Source organism: Coloeus monedula, assembly GCF_965178545.1.
Source record: "Coloeus monedula genome assembly, chromosome: 39".
NCBI lineage: Eukaryota > Metazoa > Chordata > Aves > Passeriformes > Corvidae > Coloeus > Coloeus monedula.
The window spans coordinates 1890554-1906470 of NC_138819.1; the positions used below are offsets into that span (position 1 = coordinate 1890554).

The 15917-nt window shown below is 62.6% G+C and overlaps 3 protein-coding genes across 4 annotated transcripts; 1 reads left to right on the top strand and 2 right to left on the bottom strand.

Moving 5' to 3' along the window:
* Positions 1 to 516: 516 nt before the first annotated feature.
* On the bottom strand, positions 517 to 4542 carry UBL4A (ubiquitin like 4A). Its single transcript, XM_082300301.1, has 4 exons — positions 4334 to 4542; positions 3783 to 3888; positions 2390 to 2628; positions 517 to 812 (listed from the first exon to the last, which is right to left on the bottom strand). The coding sequence occupies exons 1-4, from the start codon at positions 4379 to 4381 to the stop codon at positions 636 to 638; spliced, it is 570 nt and encodes a 189-aa protein (XP_082156427.1). The 5' UTR covers positions 4382 to 4542; the 3' UTR covers positions 517 to 635.
* Positions 4543 to 4669: 127 nt separating this feature from the next.
* LAGE3 (L antigen family member 3) lies at positions 4670 to 6610 on the top strand. 2 transcript variants are annotated; one of them, XM_082300263.1, is made up of 4 exons: positions 4670 to 4708; positions 5675 to 5827; positions 6247 to 6360; positions 6403 to 6610. In XM_082300263.1, the coding sequence occupies exons 1-4, from the start codon at positions 4680 to 4682 to the stop codon at positions 6422 to 6424; spliced, it is 318 nt and encodes a 105-aa protein (XP_082156389.1). In that variant the 5' UTR covers positions 4670 to 4679; the 3' UTR covers positions 6425 to 6610. The 2 variants fall into 2 exon arrangements, with proteins under 2 accessions (XP_082156389.1, XP_082156388.1); XM_082300262.1 differs by having other exon boundaries at positions 6247 to 6610.
* Positions 6611 to 6618: 8 nt separating this feature from the next.
* FAM50A (family with sequence similarity 50 member A) lies at positions 6619 to 15632 on the bottom strand. The gene is made up of 13 exons (XM_082300264.1): positions 15434 to 15632; positions 15084 to 15168; positions 14643 to 14742; positions 12119 to 12237; positions 10829 to 10911; positions 10021 to 10087; positions 9472 to 9533; positions 9088 to 9164; positions 8610 to 8664; positions 8485 to 8533; positions 8309 to 8379; positions 7355 to 7465; positions 6619 to 6753 (listed from the first exon to the last, which is right to left on the bottom strand). The coding sequence occupies exons 1-13, from the start codon at positions 15542 to 15544 to the stop codon at positions 6745 to 6747; spliced, it is 999 nt and encodes a 332-aa protein (XP_082156390.1). The 5' UTR covers positions 15545 to 15632; the 3' UTR covers positions 6619 to 6744.
* Positions 15633 to 15917: the final 285 nt, after the last annotated feature.

Below are 15917 nucleotides of genomic sequence, written 5' to 3' on the forward strand. Positions count from 1 at the left end.
ACTGCCAAAAAATCCCGAAACTGCCAAAAAACCCCAAACGCCCCAAAAACGCCCCGAAAACCCCAAAACTGCCAAAAAACCCCGAAACGCACAAAAAACTCCAAAACCGCCCAAAAACCCGCCGGGAGCGAGGGGGCGGGGCCAAGGGGGACTGGGCCAATCAGGGAGAGGGGCGGGGCCGCCCCGTGAGCCAATAGGAAGCGTGGGCGGGGCCCAGGTGACGTCATGGCCGGATGTGTCCCTGGGACTGCAACTCCCGGCGGCCCCTGCGGCGCGGGAGACAGCGCCCCCCAGCGGCTGCCGGGGACTACAGTGCTCCCAGTAACCCCCAGTGCCCTCCCAGTGCCCCCAGTGCCCCCCAGTAACCTCCCAGTGCGCTCACAGTGCCCTTCCAGTGCTCCCAGTAACCCCTCAGTGCTCCCAGTAACCCCAGAGTGCCCTCCCAGTGCTCCCAGTAACTCTCCAGTGCCCTCCCAGTGCCCTCCCAGTGCTCCCAGTAACAGCCCCGACTCTTCCTCCTGCTCTCCCACCTTTACTGGACGCTCGGGGGGGGTTTTGGGGCACATTTGGGATTTTTCCGATCCCTGCGGGGTTTTGGGGCCACTTCGGGCTCCGGGGGGGTTTTGGGGTCCCCGCTATGGGGTGGGGGCGGGGCTGGGGGCGGGGCCGCAGTCGGGGGGGAGGGGCCCGGGGTGGGGGAGGGGCTCGGGGTGGGGGAGGGGCTCGGGGGGGGCCCCCTCGGGCTGCAGCAGCCGCGCCCCCAAACGCTCCAGATCGTCCAGGCTGAGCCCCCGCAGCGCCCGCTCGTAGTCCTGGGGGGAGGGGCGGCGTCGGGAGGGGGGGTCGGACACGGGGGACCCCCCCCCAACCCCAAAATCCGCCCCCGGAACCCCAAAATTGCCCCGGAACCCCAAAATTCCCCTCGAGCCCCAAAATCCCCCAAGGACCCCGAAATCCTCCCCGAACCCCCAAATCCTGCCCCGGAACCCCCAAATCCCACCCCGGAACCCCAAAATTCCCTTCGAGCTCCAAAATGCTCCCCCGGAACCCCAAAATCCCCCTTGAGCCCCAAAATCCCCCCAAGGATCCCCCAAACCCACCCCGGAACCCCAAAATTGCCCCCGAACCCCAAAATTCCCCTCGAGCCCCAAAATCCCCCAAGGACCCCGAAATCCTCCCCCGAATCCCAACTCCCCCCCCCCCCCGGAACCCCAAAATCCCCCTTGAGCCCCAAAATCCCCCCAAGGACCCCCCAACCCCCCTAAAATCCCCCCAATCCCTTCCTCAAAATCCCCCAGACCCCCCCAAACCCCCCTCAAGCCTCCCCCCAATCCCTCCCAGTCCCCCCTAAAATTCCCCCAAACTCCCCCAGGACCCCCAAAACCCCTCCAGACTCCCCCAAAACTCCCCCAAACCCCCAAAAATCCGCCCCGACCCTCCCCAGCCCCTTCCCAACCCCCCCCCCGACCCCCCAAATCCCCCCCAGGACCCCCCCAAAATCCCCCAAATCCCCTCAACCCCCCCTCAAGCCTCCCCCCATTCCCTCCCAGCCCCCCAAAAAACCCCCCCAACCCCCCCCCCAGGACCCCCAAAAGTCCCCCAGATCCTTCCCCAAGTCCCCCAGGACCCCCCCAAAATCCCCCAAACTCCCAAAAATCCCCCTGGACCCTCCCCAGCCCCTTCCCAACCCCCCCCCCGGATCCCCCAATTCCCCCCCAGGAACTCCCAACCCCCCCTCAGACCCCCCAAAACTCCCCCCAAACCCCCCCAGCCCCCCTAAAATCCCCCCAATCCCTTCCCAAACCCCCCAGGACCCCCCCAAAATCCCCCAAACCCCCTCAAGCCTCCCCCCAGTCCCTCCCAGCCCCCCAAAAAACCCCCCCAACCCCCCCCCCCAGGACCCCCAAAAGTCCCCCAGATCCTTCCCCAAGTCCCCCAGAACCCCCCAAAACTCCCCCAACCCCCCCAGAACCCCAAATTCCCTCCCAAGCCCCCCCAAAATCCCCCAAAATCTCCCCAAATCCCCCCCAAATCCCCCCTAAACCCCCCCAAATCCCCCAACCCCCGCTTTAATCCCTCTCCAACCCCCCAAATTCCCTCTCCAGTCCCCCCAAATCCCCCAAGATGCCCAAAAATTCCCCCAAATCCCCCCAAATTCCCTCCCAGCCCCCCCCCAAAACCTCCCAAATCCCCCCAGGCCCCCCCCCAAACCCCTCCAGGACCCCCTAAAATCCCCCCAATTCCTTCCCCAAATCCCCCCCAGGACCCCCCAAAATCCCCCAAACCCCCTCAAGCCTCCCCTCAATCCCTCCCAGCCCCCCAAAAAATCCCCCCCGACCCCCCCAGGAGCCCCCAAATCCCCCCCAGGACCCCCCCCAGCCCCCCCCACCTTGTGCAGCTGCTGCAGCACCCTCGGGCCCTCCTGGCTCCCGAAGTGGCGCCCCAAAATCTGCGCCAGGGCGGGCCCGAAGGCGGGGGGGAGGGGCGGGGGGGGCTCCCCCAAATCCTCGGGGGGGGTGGCGGCCCCTCCCCCCCCCCGCGCCCCCGCCCCGCCCCCCCCGGGCGGTTTCAGCACCAGGTTCAGCCGCGCCGAGGGCCCGATGGAGTAATCGCAGAGACGGCGCTCGTCTGGGGGGGGGGGGAGGGGCGACACCCCGAAATTTGGGGGGTCGGGGGTCGGGGTGGGACCTCCGAACCCGCCCCTCAAATTGGGAGAAATTCCCGCGAAATTTGGACCCCGAAATTTGACCCCAAAACGGGACCACCCCCCCCCCAAGCAAAGGGAATTGGGGAAATGGGGCTGGGGGCGAGGGGGGAGGGGGGGGGGGGGACACCCCGAAATTTGGGAGCGGGGAGGGGAATTGGGACCCCCAAAACCAGCCCCTGAAATTGGGGGAAATTCCTGCGAAATTGGGAACCCAAACTGGAACCTCCCAACCCCCCCCAGAACCCCAAAATCTCCCCTAACCCCAAAACTCTCTTTAAATCCTGTCCAGCCCCCCCCAAAATCCCCCAAATCCCCCCAAAATCCCCCAAATCCCGCAACCCTCCCAAAATCCCTCCTAAACCCCCACAAACCCCACTTTAATCCCTCTCCAGTCCCCCAAATTCCCTCCCAGTCCCCCAAAATCCCCCCAAATCCCCCGAAATCCCCCCCAAATCCCCCGAAATCCCCCCAAATCCCCCCCAACCCCCAGTTTAATCCCTCTCCAGCCTCCCAAAATCCCCCCAAACGTCCCAAATCCCCCAAAATCCCCCCAAATCCCTCCAAAATCCCCCCTAACCCCATTTCAATCCCTCTCCAACCCCCCCAACCCCCCCCAAACCTCACTTGAATTCCTCTCCAGCCCCCCAAAATCCCCCAAAATCCCCCTAAACCCCCCCAAATCCCCCAAACCCCACTTTAATCCCTCTCCAGCCTCCCAAAACCCCCCCAAACTCCCCCCAAATTCCCTCCCAGGCCCCCCAAAATGCCCCCCAACCCCCCCCAAACCCCGCTTTAATCCCTCTCCAGCCCCCCAAATCCCCCCCAAAATCCCCCCAAATCCCCCCAAAATCCCCCCAAATCCCCCCCAAATCCCCCCAACCCCCCCCAACCCCCACTTTAATTCCTCTCCAACCCCCCAAATTCCCTCCCAGGCCCCCCAAAATCCCCCAAAATCCCTCCAAAATCCCCCCTAACCCCACTTTAATCGCTCTCCAAGCCCCCAAATCCCCCCAAAATCCTCCCAAATCCTCCCAAATCCCCCAAAATCCCCCCAAATCCCCCCAGCCCCCCTCACCTGCCAGTGCCTTCCCCCTGTAGAGGAGCCGCTGCTGCTCCACGGGCACCTGGAGCCGCTCGGCCACGAGCGCCTTGAGAGCCCCCACGCGCTCCTCGGGGGACACCTGGGGGGTCCCGGGGGGGGCTGAGACCCCCAAAACCCCCCCCCAAAACCCCCGGACCCCCCAAACCTCCCCGGCAGCCCCAAAATCGCCCCCAAATCTCTCCCCGAGCCCCTCAATTGGAGCCTCCAGGGCCCCCCCCGCTCTCCAATGGACACGTGGGGGGGCCCGGGGGGGGCTGAGACTCCCCAAATCCTCCCCAAATCCTCCCCAAATCCTCCCCAAAATCCTCCCCCATCCCCCCCCCGAACCCCAAAAGCCCTGGAACCCCCTCCCCAAATTCCCCTCCCGCCCCTCCCCCCGCCCTGCTCGGCTCCTTTGAAGTGCCCGGACCCCCCCGAACCCCCTTTAAAGCCGCCAACCCCCCCTTAGAGACCCCAGCCCCCCCCAAACCCCTGAAACCCCCCCAAATCCCCCCCGAACCCCCCCCCAGCCCCTCCCCCCGTACCTGGAGGCTGCACTCGCGGCCCTGCAGCGCCTTCACCGTCAGCAGCATCGCGGTCCTGGCACCCCCGGGACCCCCCGGGACCCCTCGGGACCCTCTGGAACCCCCCGGGACCCCCCAAAACCCCCCCCGAGCCCCCCGGAACCAGCGGGACCCTGCGGGACCCCCGAGAGCAGCGAGGCGGGAGGACCCAGGGCCAGAGCGGCTCCCGCGGTACCAGCGAGACGAGCGCGGAGCGGCTCCGCTGTTACCATAGAGATGAGGGCTAGAGAGGCTCCCGCGTAACCATAGAGACGAGGCCCAGAGCGGCGCCCGCCGCCGGAAGTGGGCGGGGCTTAAGCCGGGCAAGATGGCGGCGCCCACAGAGAGCCTCCAACTGTATCCTGGGCCGGGGGATTTGGGGCGGAATTTTGGGAATTCGGGGCGGATTTGGGGAATTCGGGGGGGATTTGGGGAATTCGGGGCGGATTTGGGGGAAATCGGGGCGGTTTTTGGGGAATTTTGGGCGGTTTTGGGGAATTTCGGGGCGGTTTTGGGGGAATGTCGGGGCAGGTTTTGGGGAATTTTGGGCGTTTTTTGGGGATTTCGGGACCGTTTTGGGCAATTCGAGGCGGATTTTGGAGAATTTTGGGCGGATTTTGGAGAATTCGGGCAGATTTGGGGGGTTTTGGGGCCGTTTTCGGGATTTCGGGGCAGTTTTGGGGGAATTTGGGGCGGTTTTGGGGAATTTGGGCCGTTATTGGGGAATTTGGGGCGATTTTGGGGAATTTGGGGCGGTTTTTGAGGAATTTGGGGCGGTTTGGGGGCATTTCGGGGCGGTTCTGGAGAATTCTGGGCGGTTTTGGGGAATTTTGGGCCGTTTTGGGGCATTTCGGGGCAGTTTTTGGGGAATTTGGGGTGTTTTTTCGGGATTTCGGGGCCGTTTTGGGGAATTTGGGGCCGTTTTGGGGAATTCGGGGCAGTTTTGGAGAAATTGGGGCTTTTTTTGGGATTTTGGGTGTTTTTTGGGGAATTTTGGGTGTTTTTTCGGGATTTCGGGGCTGTTTTGGGGAATTTGGGGCGGTTTGTTGGGATTTTGGGTGTTTTGGGGGGGATTTGGGGTGTTTTTTGGGGATTTCGGGGCGGTTTGTTGGGATTTTGGGTGTTTTGGGGGGGATTTTGGGTGTTTTTTGGGGAATTTGGGGCGGTTTGTTGGGATTTTGGGTGTTTTGGGGGGGATTTTGGGTGTTTTTTGGGGATTTCGGGGCGGTTTGTTGGGATTTTGGGTGTTTTGGGGGGGATTTTGGGTGTTTTCTCGGTATTTCGGGGCGGTTTTTGGGATTTCGGCTCCTTGACCCCCCCCCGATCCCTGCGCCTGCCCCTCCCCTCCCCGGGGCTCGCTCGGGTCGCGTTGGGGGCTCTGGAGCCCGACCTGGCCCCGCCCCTCCCCCCCCCGGGGAGCCGCGCCCGCCCCTCCCCCACGGCGCGAGCGGAGCGCTGCGGGGAGACCTTACTGGTGTGAGTGGGACTGGGGGCACTGGGAGGGACTGGGAGGGAACTGGGAGGGAACTGGGAGGGACTGGGAGGGAGCTGAGACAAACTGGGAGTGGCGCTGGAGGCACTGGGAAGGGGTGAGAATGATACTGGGGGCACTGGGAGGGATTGGGAGCACTGGGAGGGACTGGAAGCACTGGGAAGGACTGGGAGGGACTGGGAGCACTGGGAGGGACTGGGAGCACTGGGAGGGACTGGGGGGGACTGGGGGCACTGGGAGGGACTGGGAGCACTGGGAGGGACTGGGAGCACTGGGCGGGACTGGGGGGGACTGGGGGCACTGGGAGGGACTGGGAGCACTGGGAGGGACTGGGAGCACTGGGAGGGACTGGGAGCACTGGTGGGGGCTCGCTGACCCCCGGCTGACCCCGCCCCTGCCGCAGGCGCTGGGAGGCCCCGGGCCCGCGGGGGCTGCGCGGGGGGGTCTCGGCGTTCCTGGAGCTGCTGGGGCTGGTGCTGGAAACCATCGAGAGCTTCGGCCCCGCCCCCACCCCGGAGACCCCGCCCCCACCCCAATAAAGCCCCGCCCCCACCGCCCTGACCCCGCCCCCACCCCAATAAAGCCCCGCCCCCACCGTCCTGACCCCGCCCCCACCCCAATAAAGCCCCTCCCCCAGCGAGGCCCCGCCCCACCCTACAAAGCCCCTCCCCCGAGAGGCCCCGCCCCCTCAAAGCCCCGCCCCCTCCTCAAGCAAACCCCGCCCCCAACTGAAAGCCCCGCCCCCTCCCCAAACAAAGCCCCTCCCCCACGCGGCTCCGATCTCGCCTCGGTTTTTATTGGGGGGGTTCCGGGGGGGGGAGGGGCGGGGGGAGGGGCAGCCAAGGGGGGGAGGGGCGGGCACAGCCCCGCCCCCACCGGGGGGGTCCGGGGTCCTTCGGCGTCAGCGGATCTGGGGGGGGGGAGGGGGAAAAGGGGGTGAGAAGGGAGCCCCTCCCCCACCCACTGCCCCTCCCCCACCCCCGGGACCTGTCCCAGTTTTGGGGTTTCGGGGGGGGAATTTTGGGGGATTTCAGGAGAACTTTGGGGATGTTTGGAGGAATTTGGGGGATTTGGGGCGACGCTCGGGGGATGGATTGGGGGGTTTGGGGGGCTGGGGGGGCTTGGGGGGGTTTTGGGGATTTTGAGGTGGATTTGGGGGGTTTTGGGGCCCTCCCCGGGTCCCTGTCCCAGCAGTTCCCGCGGTCTCAGGGTGACTTTGGGGTTTTCAGGATGATTTCGGGGTATTTTGGGATGATTTTGGGGATATTTGCGATGATTTTGGGATGATTTCGGCGATATTTCAGGGTGATTTCGGGGATGATTTTGGGGATATTTCGGGGTGATTTTGGGATGATTTCAGGGATATTTGAGACGATTTTGGGGATGATTTCGGGGATATTTGGGATGATTTCAGGGATATTTTGGGGATGATTTTGGGGATATTTCGGGGTTATTTTGGGATGATTTCAGGGACATTTCGGGGTGATTTTGGGATGATTTCGGGCCCTCACCGTGTACTTGTCCCAGCGCTTCTCGGGGTCGAAGGGCTCCCAGCGGCTGGCGGGGAAGATGTGCTTGTTCTTCTCGTACCACGAGCGCAGCACCACCTTCCCCGCGTGCGACTGCCCCGGGACGTCAGCAAAGGGGCAGTGACGTCATCGACAGGGCGGTGATGTCATAAGTGGGGCAGTGACATCATTAACGGGGCAGTGACATCATCGAAGGGGGAGTGATGTCGTAAGCGGGGCAGTGACGCCATTAATGGGACAGCGACATCATTAACGGGGTGGTGACGTCATCGACGGGGCAGTGAAGTCATCAATAGGGTGGTGATGTCATCGGCGTGGCAGTGATGTCATCAACATAGGGTGACGTCATCAATTGGGTGATGTCATCGCAGGGGGTGATGTCATAGAGAGAATACCATGAGTGACAGGACAGTGACGTCAGTGCCCAGGAATGACGTCATTGACGGGAATGACGTCATCGGGGAGCGACGTCATCATCGGCAGTGACGTCATTGGGGAGTGACGTCATCAACAAGAGGGGCGTTGTGGCTGGGGCAGTGACGTCATCGACTCGGGGGTGATGTCACCAGGGGTGTGACGTCAGCGGTGGGCGGGCACCGAGCAGTGACATCACCCTGTGACATCACCAAGGGGGGATGACTGGGACAGCACTGGAGGGAACTGGGAGCACTGGGAGGACACCGGGGCAGCCGCGGGGAGGGCACAGAGGGGCTCTGCTGGGTCCCAGCGGCCGGACTGGTTTGGACTGGTCTGTACTGGGTTAAACCGGTCCATACTGGGCTATACTGGTCCACACTGGCCCATACTGGTCTATACTAGTCCATACTAGTCCATACTGGTCCATACTGGTCTGTACTGATCTATACTGGTCTATACCGGTCTATACCGGTCTGTATTGGTCTATACTGGTCCATACTGGTCCACACTGGTCCGTACCTCGTCCTTCTCCACGGTGGCGTCGCTCAGCAGCCGGACGTCGTCGTGGACGTCGAAGTTGAAGAGGGGACCTGGGGGGGGGGAACGTCACCGATGACGTCACAGCCACGATGACGTCACAGCCATGATGACGTCACAGCCACGATGACGTCACAGCCCCCGATGACGTCACTCACCGCTCTTCCCGCGGGCCTTGGTGACGATGAAGTCGTAGAAGCTGTGGTGCTGTGGGGGAGGGGCAGGGGGTCAGTGGGGGAGGGGCAGGGTGGGGGAGGGGCAGAGGGGTGGGGGAGGGGCTCACGTGGGGGATGATCAGATCCTCCTTGATGTACATCAGCTGCTCCACCCCCGCCGAGCTGGGGGAGGGGAAACGGGGTCAGGGACCCCAAAAACAGCCCCAAGGACCCCCAAAAACGGCCCTGAGACCCCAAACCCACCCCCAAGGACCCCCCAGAATCCCCCAACCTCCCCCAGACCCCCCCAGGACCCCCCCGATCCACTCAGGAGTCCCCAAAACATCTCTAGGACCCCCCAACCCCCCCCGGGATCCCCCCCAAACCCCTCTGGGACCCCTCAGGGACCCCCAAATCCATCCCCAGCCCCCCCCAACCCCCCTCGGGACCCCCCTGGACCCCTCCAGGACCCCCCAGGACCCCCTCGGACCCCCCAGGACACCCCCAAACCCCTCTGGGACCCGTTTGGGACCCCCCAGGACCCACCCGGGACCCCCCAAACCCCTCAGGGACCCCCCCGGGACCCCCCTTTGGGACCCCCCTCACCGGAGCTCACTGAAATCCTTCCGGAGGATTTCCAGAGCCTTCTGCAGGAATTGCTGCATCGTGTTCCCCTTCTTCATCTGGGGGAGGGGAGAAAAGGGCTCAGGGGGACCCCAAAATCCCCTCTGGGACCCCAAATCCCCTGTGGGACCCCAAAATCCCCCCTGGGACCCCCCAAATCCCCCCTGGGACCCCCCAAATCCCCCCTGGAACCCCCAAAACCTTCCTGGGACCCCCCCCCCCCCTTCCCCCAAATTCACTCTGGGATCACCCCAAAAAACTCCCCCGGACCCCCCAAACCCCCCTGGGACCCCCAAATCCCCTCTGGGACCCCCAAATCCCCTCCAGGACCCCCAAAAGTGTCCCCAGGACCCCCCCCCCCCCCACCTTGACCGTGCGCCGGTGCCCGGAGCCGTCCCAGTAACTGAAGGTGATCTCGATCTCCTCGTCTGGGGGGACAGCGGGGTCAGCACCCCAAAAACGAGCCCAGGGACCCCAAAATGAGCCCGGGGAGCCAAAAAAGAGCCCAGGGATCCCAAAATGAGCCCAGGGACCCGAAAATGAGCGCAGGGAGCCCAAAATTGATCCCAGGGACCCCAAAAACAAGCCCAGGGACCCCAAAAACAAGCCCAGGGACCCCAAAAACAAGCCCAGGGACCCCAAAAATGACCCCAGGAACCCCAAAAATGACCCCAGGAACCCCAAAAACGACCCCAGGGACCCCAAAACCTCCCCAGGACCCCCAAAAACCAACCCAGGGACTCCAGAACTGAGCCAGGGCCCCCTGGGGGCCCCCAACCCCCCAAAACTGCCCCCCTGAGACCCAAAGGTGCCCCCAAAACCCCCTGCCCCCCCCAGGACTCCCCCAGCCACCCCCAAAACCTGCCCAGACCCCCCAAAATCCCCCCAAAATCCCCCCAAAATCCCCCCCCTCACTTTTGATCTTCTCCTGCTTTGCCTCCCACTCCTGCCTGAGCTCCTCCCGCAGCCGGTTCTCCTCCTCCTGGGGGGACAGGCTGAGACCCCAAAACCACCCCAAAACCACCCAAAACCACCCCAAAACTGCCCCAAAACCGCCCCAAAACTGCCCCAAAAAACCCCAAAACCGCCTCAAAAAACAGCCCCAAAACAGCCCAAAAACCAGCCCAAAACATCCCAAAACTGCCCCAAACCCACTCTAAATATCTCAAAACACCCCAAAAACACCCCACAATCGCCCCAAAACTGCCCCAAAAAACACCCCCAAACCGCCCCAAAATACTCCAAAACCACCCCCAAACACCTCAAAATATCCCCAAACCACCGAAAACACCTCAAAACCAGCCCCAAAACCCCCCAAAAATAGCCCCAAAATACCCCAAACACCCCAAATCTCCCTCCCAAAACGCCCAAAAAATCACCCCAAACCAGCCCAAAACCACCCAAAGTTGCCCCAAAACACCCCCAAACTGCCCCAAAACCACCACAAAACATCCCAAAACTGCCCCAAAACCGCCCCAAAACTGCCCCAAACACCCCAAAACCAGCCCCAAAATACTCCAAAACCGCCCCAAAATACTCCAAAATACCCCAAAGCCCCCCAACTTCCCTCCCAAAAATGCCCCAAAAATCACCCCAAACCCACCCCAACCCCCCCCACCAACCGCCCTAAATATCCCAAAACCGCCCCAAAACTGCCCCAAAACCGCCCCAAAAATCACCCCAAAACCCCCCCGGGACCCCCCAAACCCCCCCACCCCCGCACCTCGCGGTCCCGGTCCGGCAGGAAGCTCGTGTCCACATCCGGGTTTTTCCCCAATTTCCGCTTTTTTGGGGGCTCCTCGGGGGCTGGGGGGGGGCAGGGGGGATCAGGGGGGGGGATCTCCCCGAGGGAGCCCCAAAACCCCCCCCGGGAACCCCCAAAAACCCCTCGGGAACCCCCAAAAACCCCCCCGGGAACCCCCAAAAACCCCTCGGGAACCCCCAAAAACCTCCCGGGAACCCCCAAATCCCCCCCGGGAACCCCAAAAACCCCCCGGGAACCCCCAAAAACCCCCCCGGGAACCCCCAAAATCCCCCCGGGAACCCCCAAAAACCTCCCGGGAACCCCAAAAACCCCCCCGGGAACCCCCAAAAACCCCCCCGGGAACCCCCAAAATCCCCCCGGGAACCCCCAAAAACCCCTCGGGAACCCCCAAAAACCCCCCCCGGGAACCCCCAAAACCCCCCCAGGGAACCCCCAAAAACCCCTCGGGAACCCCCAAAAACCCCCCCGGGAACCCCCAAAAACCTCCCGGGAACCCCCAAAAACCCCCCAGGAACCCCCAAAAACCCCCCCGGGAACCCCCAAAACCCCCCCGGGAACCCCCAAAAACCTCCCGGGAACCCCAAAACCCCCCCGGGAACCCCCAAAACCCATCTGAGACCCCCAAATCCTCCCAAACCCCCCCGGACCCCCAAAATTCCCCCCAAATCCCCTCTGGGACCCCCCCAAACGCCCCTGGGACCCCCCCAAATCTCCCCCAAATTCGCTCTGGGACCCCCCAAAATTCCTTTGGGGTTCCCCAAAAACGCCCCGGGAACCCCCAAACCCACTTGAGACCCCCCAAATCCCCCCCAAACCCCCCTGGGACCCCCCAAATCCCCCCAGGACCCCCCAAACTCCCCCCAAACCTCCCTGAGAACCCCCAAATCTCCCCCAAATTCATTCTGGGACCCCCAAATCCCCTCAAATCTCCCCCAAATCCCCCCTGGGACCCCTCCAAACCACCCCCAGCACCCCCAGGACCCCCCCAAATGCCCCCCAGGACAGCCCCAAATCCTCTCTGGGACCCCCAAATCCTCTCTGGGACCCCCAAATCCCCCCTGGGACCCCCAAATTCCCCCCTGGGACCCCCCAAATCCCCCCCAAATCCCCTCTGGAGCCCCCCAAATCCCCCCCAAATCCCCTCTGGAGTCCCCCAAATCCCCCCAAAATTCCCCCCAGGACCCTCAAATCCACCCCGGGACCCCCCAAATCCCCCCCAAATCCCCCCCAAATCCCCCCCAGCCCCACCTTCGTCCCCGTCCCCCCCCTGCTCCTCCTCCTCCTCCTCGCCGAGGCTGAAGCTCAGGGAGCTGATTTTCCTCTGCGCCTCCTGCTTGCGCTGCCGCTCGCGCTGCCGCTCCAGCTTCCTGCGGGCAACTGGGATGGACTGGGAGCACTGGGAGGGGCGGGGAGGGGCTGGGAACGGCCCTGAAACCAAACTGGGATGGACTGGGAGGGACTGGGATGGACTGGGAGCACTGGGAGGGGCTGGGAGGGGCTGGGAACGGCCCTAAAACCAAACTGGGATGGACTGGGATGGACTGGGAGGAGCTGGGAGGGACTGGGAGGGGCTGGGAATGGCCCTAAAACCATACTGGGATGGACTGGGAATGGCCCTAAAACCAAACTGGGATGGACTGGGAGCACTGGGAGGGGCTGGGAGGGGCTGGGAACGGCCCTAAAACCAAACTGGGATGGACTGGGAGGGACTGGGAGGAGCTGGGAGGGGCTGGGAGAGGCTGGGAACGGCCCTAAAACCAAACTGGGAGGGACTGGGAGCAACTGGGAACGGCCCTAAAACCAAACTGGGAGGGACTGGGAGGGGCTGGGAGGGGCTGGGAACGGCCCTAAAACCAAACTGGGATGGACTGGGAATGGCCCTAAAACCAAACTGGGATGGACTGGGAGGGGCTTGGAGCACTGGGAGGGGCTGGGAGCACTGGGAGGGGCTGGGAGAGGCTGGGAACGGCCCTAAAACCAAACTGGGAGGGACTGGGAGGGGCTGGGAGGGGCTGGGAACGGCCCTAAAACCAAACTGGGATGGACTGGGAATGGCCCTAAAACCAAACTGGGATGGACTGGGAGGGGCTTGGAGCACTGGGAGGGGCTGGGAGAGGCTGGGAACGGCCCTAAAACCAAACTGGGAGGGACTGGGAGCAACTGGGAACGGCCCTAAAACCAAACTGGGAGGGACTGGGAGGGGCTGGGAGGGGCTGGGAACGGCCCTAAAACCAAACTGGGATGGACTGGGAATGGCCCTAAAACCAAACTGGGATGGACTGGGAGGGGCTTGGAGCACTGGGAGGGGCTGGGAGAGGCTGGGAACGGCCCTAAAACCAAACTGGGAGGGACTGGGAGGGACTGGGAGGGACTAGGAGAGGCTGGGAATGGCCCTAAAAACAAACTGGGATGGACTGGGAGGGACTGGGAGCGACTGGGAACAGCCCTAAAACCAAACTGGGAGGGGCTGGGAGGGAACTGGGGAGGGAACTGGGGAGGGAACTGGGAACGGCCCTAAAACCAAACTGGGATGGACTGGGAGCACTGGGAGAGACTGGGAGGGGCTGGGAACGACCCTAAAACCAAACTGGGAGCACTGGGAGGGGCCCTGGGGGGGTTTGGGGTGGATTTTGGGGTTTGGGCGTTTCTGGGGGCTCCAGGAGGGATTTGGGGCCATTTTGGGGTCCCAGGGGAGATTTTGGGTTATTTTGGGGTAATTTTGGTTTTTTGGGGGGGATTTTGAGTTATTTGGGGTTATTCTGGGGGGTTTGGGGTATTTTGGGGCCATTTTGGGGTCGTTTGGGGTGTTTGGGGTGGGTTTGGGGTTATTTTTGGGCTGGTTTGGACTATTTTGGGCTATTTTGGGGTGGTTTGGGGTATTTTGGGCTGTTTGGGGCGGTTTAGGGGCTATTTTTGGGTCTTTTGGGCTGTTTGAAATGGCTTTGGGGCTATTTTGGGGCTATTTTGGGGCTATTTTCGGGCTGTTTGGGGCTATTTTGGGGCCATTTTTGGCTGTTTCGGGGCCAGTTTTTGGCTATTTTGGGGCCGGTTTTTGGCTATTTTGGGGCCATTTTTGGCTATTTCGGGGCCGTCCTTGGCTGTTTTGGGGCCATTCTTGGCTATTTTGGGGCCGTTTTTGGCTATTTTGGGGCCGTTTTGGGCTATTTTGGGGCGGGTTTTGGCTATTTCAGGGTGGTTTTTGGCTATTTCAGGGTGGTTTTTGGCTATTTCGGGGCCGTTTTCGGGTATTTTGGGGCCGTTTACGGGTATTTTTGGGGCTGTTTTTGGGGATTTCAGAGCAGTTTTGGGGTATTTTGGGGCCGTTTTGGGGTATTTTGGGGCGGTTTTTGGGGTATTTTGGGGCGGTTTTTGGGGTATTTTGGGGCCGTTTTTGGGGATTTCGGGGCCAGTTTTGGGGATTTCGGGGCGGTTTTTGGGGATTTTGGGGCCATTTTTGGGGATTTTGGGGCGGTTTTTGAGGATTTTGGGGGCATTTTGGGGATTTCGGGGCCGTTTTTGGGGATTTTGGGGCCATTTTTGGGGATTTTGGGGCCATTTTTGGGGATTTTGGGGCGGTTTTTGGGGATTTTGGGGCCATTTTTGGGGATTTTGGGGCGGTTTTTGGGGATTTTGGGGTGGTTTTTGGGGATTTCGGGGCCGTTTTTGGGGATTTTGGGGCGGTTTTTGGGGATTTTGGGGCCATTTTGGGGATTTCGGGGCCGTTTCTGGGGATTTTGGGGCCATTTCGGGGGATTTTGGGGCGGTTTCTCACAGCTGCAGCTCCCGGCTCTGCTCTCTCTTCGCCAGCTGCTTCTCCCTCTCCTTCACCAGCGCCTCCTGCTTGGCCTTCATGTCATTGAGGGTCACCAGGCCTGGGGGCGAATTATGGGCATTTGGGGTGAATTCTGGGCATTTGGGGTGAGTTCTGGGGAGTTTGGGGGAGTTTGGGGCGGATTCAGGGGAATTTTGGGGGGGGTTGGGGGGGATTTTGGGGGTTTTGGGGGGTTTGGGGGGATTCAGGGGATTTTGGGGGGATTTGGGGGGGATTATGAGGATTTTAGGGGAGTTTGGGGCGAATTCAGGGGGATTTTGGGGCGGATTCAGGGGATTTTCGGGGGGTTTGGGGGGGATTTTGGGTGGATTTTGGGCGGATTTTGGGGGGTTTTTGGGCGGATTTTGGGGGGTTTTGGGGATACTTTGGGGTTCCCCTCACCCACGGTGCTGGATTTGAGCTCGGCCTCGACGGCGTCGTAATGAGCCGAGAATTTCTTGTCGATGTTGGACTTCATGATGTTCTCCTGGGGGGCGGGGGGGGGTCAGGGGCACCCCAAAACCCCGGGACCCCCCCAGAGCCTCCCCAAAACCCGGGACCCCCCAAAACCCCCCCGGGACCCCCCAAAATCCCGGCCCAGGGACCCCCAGCACCCCCCAAACCCCGCCGGGACCCCCAAATCCCCCCAGCCCAGGGGTCCCCGAACCTCCCCCAAAGCTCCCCCAATCCCCGGACACCCCAGACCTCCAGGACCCCCCAAACCCCCCCGGGACCCCCCAACCCCCCCGCACCTCCTGGATGCGCTGCCGCAGCTGCTCCATGTGCTCGCGCTGCCGCTCGCGCTTCTTCATCAGCTGCAGCGCCCGGCCGGCCTCGCTGGCCGCGCCCTTGTACTGCGCCATGGCGGCGGTTTGGGGTTTTTGGGGGTTTTTTGGGGTTTTTTGGGGTTTTTGGGGCTCGGGGGGCCCGGAACGGCAGCAGCCCGAGAGAACCCGGAAGTGCGTCACTGATTGGTCCCGCCCCCCGTTAGCCCCGCCCCCCTTCTCGCTGCTGATTGGCTCCGAACCCCGCTGGCCCCGCCCCCACAGCGGCCGCCCGCAGTTGCACATCCGGGTATGACGTCACCATAACCCCGCCCCCACTCCCCATTGGGTGCTGGCGCGGCTCCGCCCTCTCTCCTGATTGGCCAAGGATCTCCCCGCGCTGATTGGTTTATCGGCAAGCGGTGGGCGGGACATCTGAGCGCTCCGGGCGTTGATTGGTCAACGGCGCACG

Bases quoted from the DNA above. Each gene is read 5' to 3' on its own strand.
- UBL4A (XM_082300301.1), bottom strand. From the start codon at position 4,381: ATGCTGCTGACGGTGAAGGCGCTGCAGGGCCGCGAGTGCAGCCTCCAG. The intron at 3,889-4,333 runs GTACGGGGGGAG...GGGACCCCCCAG, and splicing joins GCCGCGAGTGCAGCCTCCAG to GTGTCCCCCGAGGAGCGCGT. The intron at 2,629-3,782 runs GTGAGGGGGGCT...CCCCCCCCCCAG, and splicing joins CAGGGGGAAGGCACTGGCAG to ACGAGCGCCGTCTCTGCGAT.
- LAGE3 (XM_082300262.1), top strand. From the start codon at position 4,680: ATGGCGGCGCCCACAGAGAGCCTCCAACT. The intron at 4,709-5,674 runs GTATCCTGGGCC...GACCCCCCCCCG, and splicing joins CCCACAGAGAGCCTCCAACT to ATCCCTGCGCCTGCCCCTCC. The intron at 5,828-6,246 runs GTGAGTGGGACT...CCCCTGCCGCAG, and splicing joins TGCGGGGAGACCTTACTGGT to GCGCTGGGAGGCCCCGGGCC.
- FAM50A (XM_082300264.1), bottom strand. From the start codon at position 15,544: ATGGCGCAGTACAAGGGCGCGGCCAGCGAGGCCGGCCGGGCGCTGCAG. The intron at 15,169-15,433 runs GTGCGGGGGGGT...CCCGCCCCCCAG, and splicing joins TGCGGCAGCGCATCCAGGAG to GAGAACATCATGAAGTCCAA. The intron at 14,743-15,083 runs GTGAGGGGAACC...ATTCGCCCCCAG, and splicing joins GCTCAAATCCAGCACCGTGG to GCCTGGTGACCCTCAATGAC.